Genomic DNA, 19219 nt, shown 5'->3' on the forward strand with positions numbered 1-19219 from the left:
GACAATGCGGTGTCTGCGGGACACAGTGTTGCTGCTGCACAGCCTCTCCCAGAAGGACAAGCTCTTCACTGTGCACTGTGTAGAGGTCCTGCATCAGTATGACCAGGTGATGCCAGGGGTCAGCATGCTGATTCGAGGGCTTCCTGATGTGACAGACTGTGAAGGTGAGCCAGCAGGAGGACCCCTGCGTGCCGCAGCCCACATAGGGGCTTTCCCTGAGGTTCACAGACAATTCAGACTTCCTGGCCTTAAGTCAGCAGTCTTCCCTCCACGCAGCCTTTGCTAGCACTGGGCTCACACTTGTCTTACTGCTCTGGTTCTTCTCTGAGCTTAGCAGACTGCCTTTTGCTTCTATCTGTCGAGTTGGCCTGGCAGAGCCACGGGTTTTCCAGAAACATCACTGTCTGAATTGCCTTTGTATCACTCTGCTTGCAGTAGCTGAGGGAGCAAGGCCTGGGCGTGGAAGGGACTGGTCAGTTCCTGCGGGCGTGGGGGAGGAGCGGTGGGTCTCCCCTCAGCCCGTGCCCGGCACCTCTGGCCCTTCACTGTACAACCCTCTTCTTTTGGCTCAGAGGCAGCCCTGGATGACCTTTGTGCTGCTGAAACAGATGTGGAAGACCCCGAGATGGACTGTAGCTGAGGCCAGTGAGCACAGAGCCACATGATGGCACCAGAACCACGACTTTCCTCACCACATCAGCTGATTAAAAGCAGTGAAGGGCTGTCTGAGAACACGCCAGCCGTGTGCTGTTTCCTGAGTCTGATCTGTGTCACTGAGTGGGAGGGATGGCGCAGGAGCCAGACCCGGGGAGGATCCTTCCTGTCCCTGGCTCGATCTGAGACCCTGTCCCCATGGTAACGAATCTGCCCTGAGGAAGGAGCCCTGCCCTGCCCATGGAATTGTCCTGAGTCATCGCTTTGGGCTGAGGCCATGGGAAGAAACCATCCTGTGGCAGGGGAGGAGGAAGCCGTCAGCCCTGGCCTACACCAGCCCTGGCCCACACCAGGGAGATCCAAGAAAGTGGGGCAAGGAGTGGGTGCAAAGTGGCCACTGTGGGGGTTCCTGGCAGGCGGGAGGCCTGGAACTAGCCTTCCCCAATGGCCTGGGCACACTGCCCTCATCTGCCGGGCTGGTTCTCATGGCATGAGGGCTCTGGCACACTGTGCCATCCCCCAGGCCCACAGCTGTAGATCCGAGGCCTTCAGGGAGTCACGAGGGGAGAGGCTGGGGAGGGGCAGACCAGGCAGGCTGACAAGAAGGGCGGGCCTCACTTAGGACAGCCCATGGGCGGGCTCACACCAAGTTTCGCTTCCCGCCACTGCTGCCAGCAGCAAGAACCAGCCAGACTGCACTCGAGTCATTGCCGCCGGCCTACTACTTGGTAAGTGAGGACCCCCGCGGGGATGGGGCAGGGTGGGAGGGCCCCATGCCCCACCCAGGCCCAGACTAGGTGGGCCCTAGGGGAGGAGCCAATCCTTCCCCCAAACAGTTGAATATGCTGGTCCCCCTTAGAAAGCTGCCCCACCCTCTGGCTTCCTGCTCTGGAAACAGGTCCTGGAGCTCACCGACAGTGCCTGCCTGTGCAGAGAAAGCCAAAGATGTGTTCCTGCCCGCCCCACCCCCACCGGCCTCAGCTCTTTCCACTGGGCACTCATACACCCCCTCCCCACCCCATGCTCTTCCCCAGGCTCCGCAGCAGGTGCCCACCATGGGCTCACAGGCCCCACCCCTGGGTCCCGTGCAGACCCTCATCTTCTTGGACCTGGAGGCCACTGGCCTGCCTTCCTCCCGGCCCAAGGTCACAGAGCTGTGCCTGCTGGCTGTCCACAGATGTGCCCTGGAGAGCCTACCCACCCCTCAGGGGCAGCCTCCCATAGTGCCCCCGCCACCCCGGGTGGTGGACAAGCTCTCTCTGTGCGTGGCTCCAGGGAAGGCCTGCAGCCCAGAAGCCAGTAAGATCACGGGCCTGAGCACAGCTGTGCTAGCAGCACACGGGCGTCAACGCTTCGATGCCCACCTGGCCAACCTCCTTCAAGCCTTCCTGCAGCGCCAGCCACAGCCCTGGTGCCTCGTGGCACACAATGGCGACCGCTATGACTTCCCCTTGCTCCAGGCAGAGCTGGCTTCACTAGGCCTGACCAGTGTTCTAGACGGTGCCTTCTGTGTGGATAGCATTGCTGCCTTGAAGGCCCTGGAGCGAGCCGGCAGTCCCTCGGAGCATGGCCCAAGGAAGAGCTACAGCCTGAGCAGCATCTACACACGCCTGTACGGGCAGGCCCCAGCGGACTCCCACATGGCTGAGGGGGACGTCCTAACCCTGCTCAGCATCTGTCAGTGGAGGCCGCAGGCCCTGCTGCGGTGGCTGGATGCTCACGCCAGACCCTTCAGCACTGTCAAGCCCATGTACGGGGTCATAGCCTCTGCTGGAACCAAACCAGGACCATCTGCCACCACAGCTACTGTATCCCTGGCTCAAGCCAGGGACACTAGCCCTAACCTTGGCAGGGGCAGAAAGCCCAAGGCCCTTCTTCCAACGGAGGGCCCTGGAGCCTCACCCAGGGAGGGCTTGCTGGCCCCACTGGGCATGCTGGCCTTCCTGACCTTGGCAATAGCCACACTGTATGGGTTGTCCCTGGCCACACCTGGGCAGTAGGCCAAGAAAGAAAGTCTGACTAATAAAGACACCACCACAGCACTGAGTGGCCACTCACCTCTACCCTCCTTGGCAGCCTTAAAGCCTCCTGCACCTCTGCCCACACTCAAGACACCTGGGGAAGGGGACACAGAGGGTGGCACAGTCTTTACCTTCACCCTCCCTAGCAGGATAGTCAGACGTCTGAGCCCAGGGAAGGCAAGAAAACATGGAAATCCAAGATGTGAATGAAAATGGTACGTGGCCTAATGCCTGTCCCAGTAGCCAAGGCTCTGAAGAAAGGAGGCAGCAGCCCCAAATGTTTGCATTTATTATAAACAAAGGTGCATACCCCAGGCTCTCAAACACATCAACAGGCACAAAGCTAAGACAGATCTGGTGAGATATTAACAGAAGGACAGGGAACACCGAGGTATTCATTTCTGGGCTAGAGCAGCCACCTAGGCCCCCTGCGCCTTTGGTCCAGACGGCCCCTTGGCCCAGGTGTCCCAGGTGCCAAGACACACTGTGGACTCAGATACGGGAGCTGGATGTTCCGAGAAGCTGGTGATGGAGAAGCAGGGACTATCAGAGGTCAGACCGTCCCTCTCTCTGTGGGCCAGTTTTCCTCCAGGACTCAGGGGCTTCACCCTCACAACAACTATCACACACACTTTGAAACAGAAAACAGGCAAAATGTCTGGCTAAAAAGGAAATAAAAACACTGCAGGGAGGACACCTGAGTGCACCGGTGGACAGAGGCTACCCTGCCTACCCATGGTGGCGGTCACAGCCAGCCAGGACAGCCTGAACCGCAGGTGGATGTGGCCCTCTGGGCAGTGCCGGGGAGGATGCAGGACCGTCCAGGCAGACGGCAGTTGGGGGCACATGGGGGCTCTACCTGAATTGTTTTGGTCTCAGGAGGCTGCCAGCCCTCCGCTGGGCACAGCACAGGATCTGGGGACTATGGGACGTCTGCTGAAAGGATTAAAACCCAGGTCCCAAGCCTCATCCACAGGCCTGCATCAGAGCCCTGGTTCTCTGAAGAGTCTCCCACACTCGGGACAGGCCATGGCCTCAAGCAGTGGCTAGCTGCTCCGCCGAAACCGGGTATATGCACGCTGCCCACGGAAAGCTGTACTGGCCTAGCATGACAAGCCCCATCTGGTCCTGGGGTGGTATGGGAAGGAACTCACCCTAGCCTTTGAATTTTGTTTGAGAATTCAAAAGAGCACGATTTCAAGTGAGGAAGAGAACAAAGTAGGGTCCCAGCAACTCTGGCGAGGACTGCTCCCCACCACGTCAGCATCACAAGTGTCATGTACAAACAGGACTCACACACCACACACGGGGAGAAAAGGACCATGCCTGCATACCCACTCACACACACATGGTGACAGCCAGAGATGCAGGGACATGCTCAGGAGGTTGCCTTTGGGGGGTCCATGTAGGCCGGGTTGTAAGGAGGCTGGCTGGCAGGGTAGGGCATGGCCGCACCTCCTGAAAATAGAGAGGACACTGGTTGGTTATGAGCACGGGGGGCTGCAGTGTGAGGGGGCAGAGGCAGGAAATTTAAGGGGTTCAGGAAGGGTCAGAGCTGGCAGTGGTACTCACCGGCCAATGTCTCATGGTAAGCCGGGGGGCCCATCGGCTGAGCGGGGTAAGGTGGTGGGTACTGTGTTGGGTACGGTGCCGCTGGCATCCCTGGCTGTGGGGGCATGGGGTGATAGCCCTGGTACGTTGGTCCGGGGTAGCTGGGTGGCACACTTGGAGGCTGAGGGTAAGGGGTGTGTACCACGGTGGTGGCCGTGGTGGTGGTCACGACCGCTGCAAAGAGAATCCCAGTCAGGACCACTGCCACCCCTCACTCTGGCTTAGCCAAGTCAGGGCGCCGCTTGGCTCCCCTTGCTGCCTGGGGTCACCGCGGGGCAGGGAGGGGAAGGACATGCTTACGACGTGGCCGGCAGCACAACTTGTAGAGATAGCAGCAGGAGCAGGTGAAACAGATGATGACGGTGACGACAGAGAGCACAAAGATGGTCAGGCCGATGGCTACAGTTGCCCCAAACCTGCCAAAGAGCCGATCATGACCCAGGGCCTCTTGTCCCTGCCCAGGACCAGCAGTCCATACCCCACCATTCCCAGGGGCACCCCTCTTGCCAGAGGAGGTTCTGGGCAACACAAAGCAACTTCTAGGTTGTGTAGCTTGAACCTCTTTCAGAACCCGTTTCCTCACGGGTAAAATGGGGTTGTCTTGTGAGTCTGTGTAAAGCACCCAAGGTCTACCCCTCTTGCCCCACCCTAGGAGCACGGCAGGGAGTTCTTTCAGCACCTCCTCGCTATACACCATCTTATCCACCTCTGCCTAGTCAGCAGACAGCTAACAAGCACATGCCACAAAGCCAGAACCTCAGCAGTGAGTGAGACAGACCTGCCCATGGCCTCCGGAAGCCCACAGCCCAGTGCAGGAGGCAGATGTTGAAGGTAAAATGACTATGGAAGCACGAGGGACAAAGATGGGGAGAAATTCCAGGAGAGCCGAGGCCAGTGTGGCCAGAACAGTGAAGAGAGGCACGCAGAGAACACAGCCTCAGCTCTGGCCCCAGTGCAGGGCTGCTGGCCCCCCGGGAGTGGCAGTGAGCCGCCTGGATGCCAAGCACTGTACCAGTGGGTGGGCTCCTGTGCTCTTGCCAGCATGGCAGGTGGGTAAACAATGAGCCGGGGGGATAACCTGGCGGGGCTGGAGGTAGTAACCTTGCCTTCTGGAAGAGGCCTCCCTGCCTGATGCCAGGCCCTCAGCAAGGACCACAACTGAGCAGAGGGCTTTAAGAAAGAACAGTTTGGGGCAGAAAGGTCACTAAAATTGACTTTCAAGGGCAGACAGAGCCCCTTGTTCTCCACAGGTACCAGGGACCAAGCTCTAGTCTAAGAAAATGCACATGCTTCCTGACTGCACCTAAAACACAGAAGGAGGGAGATGCCTGGGTGGCTCAGTGGGTTGAACGTCCAACTCCTAATTTCAGCTCAGGTCATGATCTGGGGTCGTGAAATGGAGCCCTATGTCAGGCTCCATGCTGAGCATGAGATTCTCTCTTTCCCCTTGTCCCTCTTCCCCACTCACACTCTTTCTCTAAAATTAAAAATTAAAAACCATGGGAGGGGCACCTGGCTGGTTCAGTTGATAGAGTATGAGACTCTTGATCTCAGGATGATGAGTTCAAGCCTCACACTGGGCATGGAGACTACTTAAAAAAATTTTTTTTTAATAAAAAAATAAAACTTGGAAGGAGCTTGGTGGAAGGAGTAGGGCCTCTGCCTCTACTGAAGACCCAGGGAAAGGCTGTGGCCCCACCCTGGGTGGAAGAGCTTCCCCTCACAGTCGAGACGGGCAGCACCACCTCAGCAGGGCCCCACACAGCCCAGTGACAGGCGCAGAACAGACCTTTCAGGCTCTGAACTCCAAAATACACAACTGCATTTGCAAAACAGGAACCACAGGCCCCTGTGCGGGCCCCTCACCTTCCGACTCTCAGGCTCCTCCCAGACCCGCTGCTGCCCCCAAGGAATGGAGAGACACACACACACAGTATGGCGCCCAAGCTCACCCCATGTTAGCCTCTGCCTTCACTCCGGGGCCTCCAGGAGCCCTGGACTTCCCCTCTTTCCATCATGGGCCACTCAGTTTCAATCTCCTCCCCTTTCGAGGAAAGGGAAAGCAAATCTTGGCCCTCCCCATCCCTGACGTCATGGCAGGAAGAGCAGCACAGAGCCCTTAAAGACACAGCGAGGCACGGCTGCACCAGAGGGGCCAGGAGCGGGCAGGGGAGGGAAGGTGCTCAGGCAGTCCTCCCAGAGTCGCAGGCCTCGCCTGCCCCTACCTGGTCTCTCACCAACGCTGTCCGTCCATCCTCCTGCCCACATGCTATCTTGGGATCTGAGATGCCCTGAGTGCCCAAGCCACCCTGCTGCTCAGCCCCAAGTCGGCCCACCAGCCAGTAGCCTGCCCTGCCAGGATGATGTAGGTGCCTCCTCAAGTGCCCCTGGCCAACCTGCCAGGTCTGATCATGTCACCCCTGCTCAAAAGCCTGCTATGGCTCTCATAGCTCTTGGGATCACACAGGAATTTGCTTTATACTTTACTTGTTAAACTGTGTATCTGGGGCACCTGGCCAGTTCAGTCAGTAGAGCACATGACTCTTGATCTCGGGTTGAGTTCAAGTTCCACACTGGATACAGAGATTACTTAAAGGTAAAAGATTGGCATGCCTGGGTGGCTTAGTCGGTTAAGCATCTGGCTTTTCATTTCAGCTCAGGTCGTGCTCTCACAGTTTGTGAGACTGAGCCCAGCCCAGGGCCCCATGCTGACAGCACAGAGCCTACCTGGGATTCTCTCCTCTCTTTCTCCCCCTCACGCTCGTGTATGCCTGTTCCTTCTCTCAAATAAATAAATTTTTTAAAGCTCATATATTTTAATATAAATAAGTAACATTTTTTTTTTAATTTTTAAAAAATATTGGGGGCACCTGGGTGGCTCAATCAGTTAAGCATCCGACCTCAGCTCAGGTCATATCTCACAGCTTGTGGATTTGAACCCCACTTGAGCCCTGTGCTGACAGCTCAGATTCTGTGTCTCCGTTTCGCTGCAACTCTCCTGCTCACACTCTGTTTCTCTCTCTCTCAAAAATAAATGAACATTAAAAAAAGGGGTTTTTTTTGAGAGAGAGAGAGCCCCTGGGGGAGGGGCAGAGAGAGGAGGGGACAAGTAGGCTCTATGCTGACAGCAGAGAGCCTGATGTGGGGCTCAAACTCACAAATGGTGAGATCATGGCCTGAACCGAAGTAGAATGCTTAACTGAGCCATGGGGCACCCCTAAATTTTCTTTTAGAGAGAGAGAGAGCATGAACGGGGGGAGGGGTGGGGAGAGGGAGGGGAGAGAGAGAGACAGAGACAGAGAGAGAGAGAGAGAGAGAGAGAGAGAATCTTAAGGCAGCTACATGTTCAGCACTGAGCCCAACACAGTGCTTGATCCCATGATCCTGGGACCAAGACCTAAGCCAAAATCAAGAGTGGGACACTGAAATGACAGCCACCCAGGTGCCCCCGAAATAAAAAATTTTAGTCTTAAAACATTTTTTTATTTTAAAAAACTATGTGTATTTATTTGTACTTTTCTGCATAGATATTATAGTTGACAAAAAAGGGAGGGGGGAACCTAGGATTTGTCTCACCAGATAGTAAAACTTACAATAAGACAAATCTTAATCTTTAATTAACAAAGTCTAAATAAAATAAAACTTGTGTGGTCTGGGACTCCCACCTTACCTTGTTCTCCGTGCTCTGGCCACATCACCTTCCTTTCCGCTTTGCAAAGACCCATACTGGCTGTATCTCACCTCAGGGCCTTTGCACATGCAGTGCCTCCTGCCTGGTCTGCTCTTCTCTTTGTCTCACACCCATGTAATTAATTTCTGTTCACCCTTCAGAACTCAGCTCAAAATATCACTTCCTCAGGGACACTTCCCCTGACCATGCAGATAAGTTCGTGCAGATAAGTTCAGGTAAGAGCAAATAAATGCTCTTACAGAATCAAATTCATGTCTACCTCAGTTTATAAGCACACACTCAATGTGAGCATTTGATTAACATGTGCCTTGCCTCCAGCCTGTGGATTCACAGAGGGACAGACTGTACCTGCTTTGGACCATCACTGTATCTCCAGGGCCTAGCATATAGTAAGTGTTCAATGAGTATCTGATGAAAATTTCACTCAGGGACCCATGGACAGCCAGCCATGATGCTCTGAAGAAGGGTAACATTTGCGGGGTGGTGCCATGTGGCAGGGGCCTGTGGTACCAATGGCCACAGTTCCAGCAGAACCATGCCTCTGAAAGGAAGGAATGGTGTTCCCAAGGTTGAGGCTACCTCCCACATCAAAGACTCCAAAGGCCAAGTTCAGAAAATAGAATCAGCCCAAGAAGGGAGCAGGTGGGTCTGAACTGGGCAGTCCTAGAAGGTCAGAGCCTCCCAATGTTCAGACAGGGGAAAGGCCACCTCTGGAGGAGGGACACCAGCGCTTTCCCCATGATGCTGGCAAGGCAGTGGACCGGCCTGGCACAGTGGGTGTGAGAGCTGCACAAGGATGCCAGGAGGGCCAGGACAGGTGCGCCATGGCCTCAGCTCACCTCAGGGACCCGTACGCCTTTCCCTGACACCATCATGGCACAGTCAGGGCGGAAGGGCAGCAGCAGCCTGCCTGGGGTCCGAAGCCATGCATCCTGCCAGTCAGGTGCTTAAGAATATGCCATTCCTGCCAGACCATCCCATGAGTAGCAAGGGACTAGGAAGGGACAATGAAATCAGGATCCAAAAGAATGATGACAGGGGAGCAAGGCAGCTTTGTGGAGGGAACAAGCCAAAAACAGACACAGCCAGTGACCGTTCAATAGGGCAGAATGCGGCTCACCTGCCAAAGTTGGGGAGCAGGCAGCAGAATACCTGGGCCAAGCCAGGCCCTCACATAACATGGCCACACCACAGGGAGCACAGTGCCACATCGAGGGAAGACATCACCCATCCAGGCTCTGACAGGCAGAAGTGGTCTCACCTGGGTCCCTGTGGTCTGACCTGGTGCCTCATGCTTAAGGAACCCAAGGGGCCACCCAGAGGGAGATGAGGGGTTTTTCCTCCTATCAAGGCTTCTCCGGAGCACCCAGCCATAACCTGGGCAGCAGGTGCTGGACCCCACTAAGGAGCCCACACTCCAGTGAATAAACAGCACCCTTAGCTGAGGGGCCAGCTCACAGGTGCCCACGTGGGAGAATGGACAGGTATCCACCTGAGAGCATTCACAGAAGTGTCGTCAGTGACCCTGCCCTTCTGCCTGCCTGGCACCTGTTTCCCAAGCCCTAAACCTTTATTAAGACAGCTGCCATGTGAGACACAGGGGCTCCGGTCAGAAAGCAGCGGAGAGATAGGACAGGGCAGGGTGCGGGCAAGTCGGACAGCATTACTGCGGTCACCTGCACTTCTCAGCAGGCAGCACACCTGGGGTGGGAGGCAGCAAGCACCCCCACCAGGCACAGGGGTGTACACACTGCGGCCTGAGCCCAGCTCCCCAGTCCCGGGACTGGTGCACACCTCAAAGAGGGACAGGTGCTCCCGGGGCGGTCCCAGTCACCTCAAGCCCTGGCAGCCACTCCTCCTATGCCCCTCGGGAACCTTGCTCTGCACCGTCCCCTTTCCCAGCTCAAGCCTCCACCAACACCGAAGAAGCCCTTCTTCACTCTGACTCCTCTTCCAACTCCTGTCTTACTCCTAGCTGGTTCACAGCCAGATCTCTCCCTGAAGCTGTCTACACTCACTTCACCCGACCCATTTCCAACTCACTCTTCAGTTCGCTGCCCTGAAGGGCTCCTGCCACAGGTGCCGTGGCCTCTGTGGGGTGGCATCCACATTTCTCAATACCCCACAGACCAGGCGTCTTCCTCTTTCCTCCCACTTGTCTAAACCCTCCCTCTCAGCTCCTCCTAAGGCCATTCTTCAAATGTTGCTGAGCCTCAAATTCAGTCCTCAACACACTCCTGAGCCCTTCACCCCAAACCCACTCCTTGTCCCACATCCTCTCACAGGGCTGGACCTCTGGCCCTGTCAACAGAGACCAGCCCCCCCCCCCTCCCCAGCAGGAATGCCTCACCCCCCGCCCCGTCTCTAGCCTCACCACACCTCACCAACACCTTGGACAAGGGAGCTATGGCTGCCTCCCGCTAGCCGCCTGCCACCCCATCCCTGCCTGCTCTCTTCATCCTCCATAGAACAGCCAGAGTGGTCTTCCTAAAACACCATTCAGACCAGCACTGCCCAGGACCCCCATGCTGCCCGCTGGCCTCAGGACAAGGCCTGCTCCTTGGCTGCCGCTGGCCCACGCTGGCTGGACACCAGAACGTCCTGTGGGGCCATCACAAAGCCCACAGTTCCAGGGCTCGACAGAGGAAGGGCAGCCCCTGGATGTACAGGGAGGGGCGCATCGAGGTGTCAGTCCCCAGTCAGCCAAGGAGGCAGGATCAGCCAGCAGACAGAGGCTGGGCCCTGGGCGCTGGGGCGGGGCGGGGAGGGGGACCGCAGGCTGCTCTTCTTCCCTCCCCACTCCCAGATGCCCCATCCAATTCCACATCCACCCAGGCCCACAGGGCAGGATGGGGCAGGCAAGCACCTGGACCCCGCACAGGCCCGGAGTCCAAAGTCTCTTCCTCCAAAGGGGCAACCAGGCCTGGGCAGATCTTCTCCTAAAAGGGGCTTCCAGATCCACCAGGGTGGGGGCAGGCGGCCTGGGGAACAGACCCCACCAGGAAGACACACGAGTGGCTGCACGCTTACCCCATCCACACGAAATGTGCGTCACAACACCTGGTCGTGGTGGCAATAAGACAGAGCAGGAATCTGGCCCAGGGAACTAAGCTTTGGGAGACTGGGTTGTTCCCCGGCCCCTTGACAGAAGGGCCCTGACACAGCAACCATGACTCACAAGCCCTGACACAGGGACCGGGCGTCATGAGTTGTCCCGGCAGCTTTTCCGCTCCATCACTACTTCATCACCCATCGCCACCATCACCACCACTTCCCAGTCACCGTCACCATCACACCATCCCCGCCACCACCACCACCATCACGCTCTCCCATCACCTAGGTTAACATGGACCCCTACCCTTGGCCTTTCAACTGTCAACCATAGTCCTCCCATCCCCGGTACAATGATGAGGACACAACTTTCCAACATCAGAAGCAAGGGACCTGGCGGTCAGCCTCTGGAGCTAGTCACTACAGTGACTCTGTGGCATCCCAGTCCCCACGGCCCACTGAGCCCCTTGTCACCTCAGCCAGGAAGATGCACTCAGCCTGCAGGCTTTATTTACCCTGACATGGGGTCACTGTCCAAGCTGGAACGAAACCTCAGCGCCGAGCCCAGCTGCTCCAGTGGCTCTACATTGGTGGACACGCTGCAAAGAGGAAATCACAATGAATACACCCGAGCCTCACCCAGCACGCCAGGAACAAACACCTTCTTAGTGCCCACACACAACATGCTCAAAAGCCAATCCTGTATGGGGCCAGCAAGTAGCCCTAATGGCTTCCTGAGTATGACTATCACACACACAAGGATCTCAGGCTGGAATGCCATATGTTCTTCTCTCTCTCTCTCTCTCTCTCTCTCTCTCTCTTTTTTTTTTTTTTTTTTTTTGAGAGAGAGAGACAGTGTGTGAGCAGGGGAGGGGCAGAGAGAGAGGAAGACACAGAATCCGAAGCAGGCTCCAGGCTCTGAGCCATCAGCACAGAGCCTGACGCGGGGCTGGAACCTATGAACCGTGAGATCATGACCTGAGCCGAAGCCGGTTGCTTAATCGACTGAGCCACCCAGGCGCCCCACACATACACATTTTTCTCAAGTGCACATGGAAACATTCTCCAGTACAGACCACAGGTAAGGCTACAGAACAAGGCTCAATAGATTTGAATAGATTGGTATCATACAAAGTACTTTTTCCAACCACAATGCTACAGAGCTTGAAACCAACAGAGTTAAATAAGAAATCTAAGACTCAGTTGGTAAAGCGACTAACTCCTGATTTCCACTCAAGTCACTATCTCACGTTTCGTGAGTTTGAGCCCCGCATCAGGATCTGTGCTGACAGCATGGAGCTTGCTTGGGATTTTTCTCTATCCCTCTCTCTGCCCCTCCCTTGCTTGTGCTCTCTCTGTCTCTCTCAAAGTAAATAAATAAACTTTTTTAAAAAATTAATAAAATTATTCATGAACTACTGTTAATTGTGCCAAATGTGTTATTGATATAGTGGTTATATTTCTTTACAAAGGACTCATGTAGAGATGAAAACCAACATTTAAGGAGGATTTTTTTTATGATGGTTTAATTTTTATTTTGTTTTAAAATAATCAGGATGGGGTGCCTGGGTGGCTCACTCGGTTAAGCGTCTAGCTTCCGGCCTCAGCTCAGGTCATGATCTCACGTTCGTGGGTTCAAGCCCTGCGTCAGGCTCTGTGATAACAGCTAGCTCAGAGCCTAGAGCCTGCTTCAGATTCTGTGCCTCCCTCTCTCTCTCTGACCCTCCCCTGCTCGTGCTGTCTCTCTGTCTCTCAAAAATAAATAAAAAACATTTAAAATAATTTTTTAAATAAAATAAAATAATCAGGAAAAAGTGGTGGGTAGTGTATGGTCAGAGTGTTGGTAACTATGGAAGTGGTGATAGATGTGCAGTTATTATATTATTCTCTTGCTTTTGTATATATTGAAAATTTCTAAAATTAAATGTAGGACAAAATTTAAAAGCATGAGGAACAACTACACCCTAAATTTGAAGGAAAACTGAAGCTGAGGAGAAAATACTTTAAAAAAAATCCGTGTGCAGGGGCTCCTAGCTGGCTCAGTAGGAAAAGCAAGTGACTCTTGATCTCGGGGTCACGGGTTCAAGCCTCAGTTCGGGTGTACAGATTACTTAAATAAAACTTCAAATAAAGAATCAGTATGTAGGCTTTGGTGAGCAATAACAGAGCAAAGGATACCAGACAGGTGTGTGGAAGGCTGGAAAGAAAGACCCACAGAGGCCCTGGGAGCTGAGGTCCCATTTCTCCTGGGGGCACTAGCCGACTCCAGCGGGGCAGCTGAGGGGCTGAGTAGCACTTCTGAGGAGAGATTAGACTCAGAGCCCACCAGGGGAGGGGGCCCTGAGGATCCCCTCCCACTTGGGAAGAGCCCAAAAAGCTGTACCCCAAGAATAAAAACGAAAGTGAGCGGACAGCTCAGCACCTAATCCTCTCGGCCTCTGCAGTGAGGCCAAGGTGGCCTGAGAGTGCCGGGTCCTGGCAAAATCAAGACAAGTCCTCCCTGGAAGGAGTCCTGAGCTCAAATTTCTATGGTCAATTTTGCAAATGTAATCTTAGGCACACAATACAAAATTTTCAGGAACCTAGGACACTAGACAACATGAATACAAGATCAAACAGAAAGGGGAGCCTGGGTGGCTCAGTCAGTTAAGTGTCTGATTTCGGCTCAGGTCATGATCTCCCGGTTCGTGGGTTCAAGCCCCACATCAGGAGGCTCTGTGCTGACAGCGAGCTCAGAGCCTGGAGCCTGCTTCAGATTCTGTACCTCCTTCTCTCTCTGACCTTCCCCTGCTCCCACTGTCTCTCTATGTCTCTCAAACATAAATAAAAACATTAAAAAAATTTTTTTTAAGTAATCAGAGAAACAATGTCCTTGCAAAGAAGGAATCCTTAAACCAACTGGTTTCTAACAGAAATGATAGACATCAGAAGACAATGGAACAGGACACCTGGTTGGCTCAGTAAGAAGCGTATGCGATGACTCTTGATCTCAGGGTCATAAGTTTTATCCTCAGGAAGGGTGTAGAGATTAGTAAAAAAATGTAAATAAAAAAAAAAAAATGGAATGAAAGCTTTAACGTGCTGAAAGCAGTTAACAGCTGCCAACCTAGAAATCTACAACCAGGAAAAACATCCTTTAAGAATGAAGGTGAGGGGCGCCTGGGTGGCTCAGTCGGCTAAGCCTCCAGCTTCGGCTCAGGTCAGATCTCACGTTCCTGGGTTCGAGCCCCGCGTCGGGCTCTGTGCTGACAGCCTGCTCAGAGCCTGGAGCCTGCTTCACATTCTGTGTCTCCTCCTCTCTCTGCCCCTCCCCCTCTCATGCTCTGTCTCTCTCTGTATCAAAAATAAAACATTTAAAAATTTAAAAAAAAGAATGACGGTGAAAAAAAAAAAGAATGAAGGTGAAATAAAGACATTTTCAGAGAAACAAAAACCAAGAAAATTTGACACCAGCATACCTGCATGAGAGGTAGAAGGAACACGATCTCAGGTGAGGCTTAAAGATCCAGAAAGCAAAAAGAAGTAGCGAGAAGATAAATATATAGATAAATATATAAATAAATATTCAGCGTCAAAAACAACTAAAATACTGTCTTTGAGGCTTATAATGGTTATACAAGAGATAAAGAGGGACATCACATACGATAAGATAAACAATTCATCAGAAAGTCAAACTAATCCTAAATATGTATGCACCCAATAACAAAGCATCAGAACTCATTAAGCAAATATTGACAGAACTAAAACAATAAACATATCTGTGGTCTCCAGTAATCAATAAAACAAGCAGACAAAACCAATAAAGGCAGAAAAGAACTAAACTATTATCAACCAACTTGACCTGACACTTATAAAGTACTACACCCAATAACTGCAGAATATACCATTTTTGAAGTTCATATGAAACGTTTACCAAGGCACAGTATAGGCTGGGTCATAAAATGAGTCTCAATAAGTTTCAAAAGACTTAAATCTTAACACAATGAGGTATTACCACACACTCACCAAAATTACTGAAATTAAAACCTTCTGGGAAATAGCAATGATCTAGATCTTGACTAAGGTATTATATGTGAGAAGTATACATTTATTAAAACTCATCAAACTGAAACACTCAGACCTGTGCATTTTGCTGTATGTGATTATACCCCAATTTTTAAAAATGACTTACAATGCTACGTTTAGAGAGGATATACAGCAAACTGGAATCTAATACCTGACTGACAAGAGTGTAAATGGTGCAACATTAGAAACCTGGAAGTATCTGCCAAAGCTAAACACATACACCCAATGACATAGCATTTTTACTCCAAGATACTTACCCAAAAGAAATATCTTCCTTTAAATTTTTATTTATTTAAATAATCTCCATCCCCAATGTGGGGCTTCAACTTATAACCCTAAGATCAAGAGTCACACACGCATCCAACTGAGCCAGCCAGGCACCCCAGAAATATGTTCATTTTTTTAATTTTTTAAATTTGTTTTTAATGTTTTATTTATTTTTGAGAAGGACAGAGACAGAGTACGAGCAGGGAAGAGGAAGAGAGAGAGGGAGACACAGAATCCGCGAAGCAGGCTCTAGGCTCTGAGCCGTCAGCATAGAGTGCAACGTGGGGTTTGAACTCATGAAACATGAGATCATGACCTGAGCCAAGTCGAAAGCTCAACTGACTAAGCCAACCCGGTACCCCGAAATAAGTTCCTTTTAAAAGGCACCAAAGAGGGGTGCCTGGGTGACTCAGTCAGTTAAGCGTCTGACTTTGGCTCAGGTCATGATCTCACAGTTCGTGGGTTCGAGCCCTACGTCAGGCTCTGTGCTGACAGCTAGCTCAGAGCCTGGAGACTACTTCTGATTCTGTATCTCCCTCTCTCTCTGACCTTCCCCTATTGGTGCTGTCTCTCTCTGTCTCTCAAAATAAATAAAAATTTTTTAAAAATTAAAAAAAAATTTTTTTAAAGGCATCAAAGATTGGCCTGGGTGGCTCTGTTGGCTGGGTGTCCAACTTCAGGCTGGGTCATGATCTTGGAGTCCTTGGGTTTGAGCCCTGTGCTAGGCTCTGTGCTGATGGCTCAGCAGGCCCTAGTGCCTGCTTCTGAGTCTGTGCCTCCCTCTCTCTCTCTGCCCTCCACTGCTCACGCTCAGTTTCTCTCTCTCAAAAATAAATAAATGATGAAAAAAAATTTTTTTAAATCATTTGTAAAAAATAGTTCTTAGTATCACTATTAGAATAGCAGGGGGAAATAAAAAAATGGCAGAAACCTTCCTTAGTCTAAAAACTACAGCAGGAGCACTTGGGTGGCTCAGTTGGTTGAGCAGAGCATCCAACTGGCTCAGGTCATGATCTCGCAGTTTGTGAGTTTGAACCCCGCGTCAGGCTCACTGCTATCAGCACAGAGCCTGCTTCAGATCCTCTGTCCCCTTTGCTCTGCCCCTCCGCCACTAATGCTCTCTCTTCTCAAAAATAAATAAACAACAAAAACAACAACAAAAACTACAGCACACATTTTTTTAACCAGGAAATGATGAAAACCTTCCATCTGCGACCGGAAACAAGAATGCGGCCTATTACCACTTTCAATCAACATTGTACTGGAGATCTTAGTCAGTGTAATAAAGCAAGAAAAATTAATTAAAAGTATAAGAGTTGGAATGAGAAAATAGGACATTAACTGCACATGACGTGACTACTTTTGTAGAATATTTTAAGGTTTTTTTTTTTATGTTTTTTTATTTATTTTTGAGAGACAGAGAGAGACAGCGTGAGCAGGGGAGGGTCAGAGAGAGAGGGAGACACAGAATCTGAAGCAGGCTCCAGGCTCTGAGCTAGCTGTCAGCACAGAGCCCGACGTGGGGCTCGAACCCACGGAATTGTGAGATCATGCCTGAGCCGAAGTCAGACGCTCAACCGACTGAGCCACCCAGTCACCCTGTTTTTGCAGAAAATCAAAAAGACGTTTCAATTAAAATCACTCAAATTAAATTTAGTGAAGTCTCTGGATACAAGGTCAATTTATTAAAATTTATTGCCTTTCTCTCTATCAATACATAATGAGAATTTTAAACTATACTACTGGGGCGCCTGGGTGGCTCAGTTGGTTAAGCATCCGACTTTGGCTTAGGTCATGATCTCACAGTTTGTGGGTTCTTTTTTCTTTTTTAATATTTTTTATTTATTTTTGAGAGACAGAGAGAGACTGCACGAGCAGGGGACGGTCAGAGAGAGAGGGAGACACAGAATCTGAAGCAGGCTCCAAGCTCTGAGCTAGCTGTCAGTCCAGAGCCCAACGCGGGGCTCAGCTCAAACCCACAAACAGCGAGATCTCACAGTTTGTGGATTCAAGCCCCATGTTGGGCTTTGTGCTGACAGCTCAGAGCCTGGGGCCTGCTTTGGATTCTGTGTCTCCCTCTCTCTCTGCCCCTCCCCCACTTGTGCGATCTCTCTCTCAAAAATAAATAAATGAACTTAAAAAAAAGTTTAAAAAAAGATTAATCATCTAGGAAAAATACTGATGCAGGAAAACTATATGACAAAATTCAAGATCCCTTCCTGATTAAAAGTCTAAGCAAACTAGAAATAGAAAGCAACTTCCTCAACCCAATAAAAGGCACCAATGTAAAAACTACAGCTAGCATCATACCTAATTCTGAATGTTTTCTCCCTACATTGAGACCCAGAAAGAGATATTTGCTCTCACCACTTCCATTCAACATTGCACTGGAGGTCCTAGTCTGTGCGATGAGGCAAGAAGGAATAAAGGCAAACAGAGTATAAAAAAAAGTAATAATAGAAGAAAAAACTAGAGGGGCGCCTGGGTGGCTCAGTCGGTTAGGCGTCCAGCTTCAGCTCAGGTCATGATCGCACGTTCGTGTGTTCGAGCCCCGCGTCAGGCTCTGTGCTGACAGCTCAGAGCCTGGAGCCTGCTTCAGATTCTGTGTCTCCCTCTCTCTCTGCCCCTCCCCGCTCATGCTCTGCCTCTCTCTGTCTCAAAAATAAATAAAACACTAAAAAAAAAATTAAAAAAAAAAAAAGAAGAAAAAACTAGAATAAAAACAAACCAAAATAATATGGTAAGTTAAAAAGAAAGAAATACAGAATGAATAGGAGAGAGACCAATAAAAAGCACAAAATAAGGTGGCAAATATAGTCCCACTACAGTAAATACACTAAATTTAAATTAAATGCTCCTGTATTTTAAAAAATATCTGGAATGGATTTCTTTAAAAAAGACACATGTACAAATACAAAGACACCAAAAGGTTGTACATAAGCTTCAGGTGTGGCGGGTGGGGTACGCAGGTTGGGTTTGCCATTCCCAAGAGCACTTTGGAAGTCCTTGGTCACTAACTACATACATCTCGTTAACTGGCAATTTGTTCCCATGTACACTTTCAAAAAATTCTCACATGGCTCCATACAAGGAGATAGGAAGTACAGGGCCTGCCTGTCATAATGATCTAGGATGACAAGCTGAGGACTCACACCACAGAGAACAACACCACAGGGTGGGCACAGGCCGGATGCACACAATGCCACATGGATGGGTCTCACAAATGCTGCGCTGAATGCAAAAGGTAAGGGAGTTAATTGTACCCACAAAACACTGTACATTTTGCAAAACACAAAGTGGCTAAGTAGGTAGAGCGTGTGACCCTTGATTTCAGCTCGGGCCATGATCCCAGGGTCCCACTGAGCATGGAGCGTGCTTAGGATTCTCCCTCTCTCTCTCTCTCTCTCTCTCTCTCTCTCTCTCTCTGCCCCTCTCCCTTGCTTGTACTCACTCTCTCTCTCTCTCTCTCAAATAAAATTTTAGGGGCGCCTGGGTGGCTCAGTCGGTTAAGCCTCCGACTTCGGCTCAGGTCAGATCTCACGTTCATGGGTTCGAGCCCCGTGTCAGTCTCTGTGCTGACGGCTAGCTCAGAGCCTGGAGCCTGCTTCCGGTTCTGTGTCCTTCTCTCTCTGCCCCTTCCCCTCTCACGCTCTGTCTCTCTCTGTATCAAAAATATATAAAACATTAAAAAAAAATTTTTTTTAAGTTTTTTTTAAATTAGGAGCCTAATTTTTCGGTTAACCATCTAACTTTGACTCAGGTCATAATCACAATTTGTGAGGTTTGAGCCCTCATCGGGCTTTCCAAGGTCAGCACAGAGCCTGCTTTGGGTTCTCGTTTCCCTCCCCCGCCCCCCCCC

General features: G+C 51.2%; 4 protein-coding genes across 7 annotated transcripts in view; 2 read left to right on the plus strand and 2 right to left on the minus strand.

Moving 5' to 3' along the window:
* The window catches only part of ATRIP (ATR interacting protein), a 12829-nt gene extending 12090 nt beyond the window's left edge, over positions 1–739 (plus strand). The window contains exons 9-10 of the mRNA XM_029917871.1: positions 4–164; positions 573–739. Of these exons, the coding sequence (XP_029773731.1) occupies positions 4–164; positions 573–640 (229 nt within the window). The 3' untranslated portion in view covers positions 641–739. The remainder of the gene's footprint in view (positions 1–3; positions 165–572) is intronic.
* Positions 740–819: 80 nt separating this feature from the next.
* Positions 820–2696, plus strand: TREX1 (three prime repair exonuclease 1). Its single transcript, XM_029919143.1, has 2 exons — positions 820–1382; positions 1689–2696. The coding sequence occupies exon 2, from the start codon at positions 1710–1712 to the stop codon at positions 2652–2654; it is 945 nt and encodes a 314-aa protein (XP_029775003.1). The 5' UTR covers positions 820–1382; positions 1689–1709; the 3' UTR covers positions 2655–2696.
* Positions 2697–2947: 251 nt separating this feature from the next.
* Positions 2948–19219, minus strand: part of SHISA5 (shisa family member 5) — a 22152-nt gene continuing 5880 nt past the window's right edge. For 2 of the 3 annotated variants that reach the window (XM_029919146.1, XM_029919145.1), the window contains exons 3-6: positions 11544–11627; positions 4587–4702; positions 4248–4460; positions 2948–4133 (exon numbers count right to left, since the gene is read on the minus strand). In XM_029919146.1, the coding sequence (XP_029775006.1) occupies positions 4054–4133; positions 4248–4460; positions 4587–4702; positions 11544–11627 (493 nt within the window). In that variant the 3' untranslated portion in view covers positions 2948–4053. Of the gene's footprint in view, positions 4134–4247; positions 4461–4586; positions 4703–6238; positions 6347–11543; positions 11628–19219 lie in introns of those variants that run through there. The other variant, XM_029919147.1, reaches the window with a different exon arrangement.
* Positions 11544–19219, minus strand: part of PFKFB4 (6-phosphofructo-2-kinase/fructose-2,6-biphosphatase 4) — a 60232-nt gene continuing 52556 nt past the window's right edge. For both annotated transcript variants that reach the window (XR_003901535.1, XR_003901530.1), the window contains one exon: positions 11544–11627. The gene's annotated coding sequence lies outside the window, so the exon portion shown is untranslated. The remainder of the gene's footprint in view (positions 11628–19219) is intronic.

Source organism: Suricata suricatta, chromosome 12 (genome assembly GCF_006229205.1).
Source record: "Suricata suricatta isolate VVHF042 chromosome 12, meerkat_22Aug2017_6uvM2_HiC, whole genome shotgun sequence".
NCBI lineage: Eukaryota > Metazoa > Chordata > Mammalia > Carnivora > Herpestidae > Suricata > Suricata suricatta.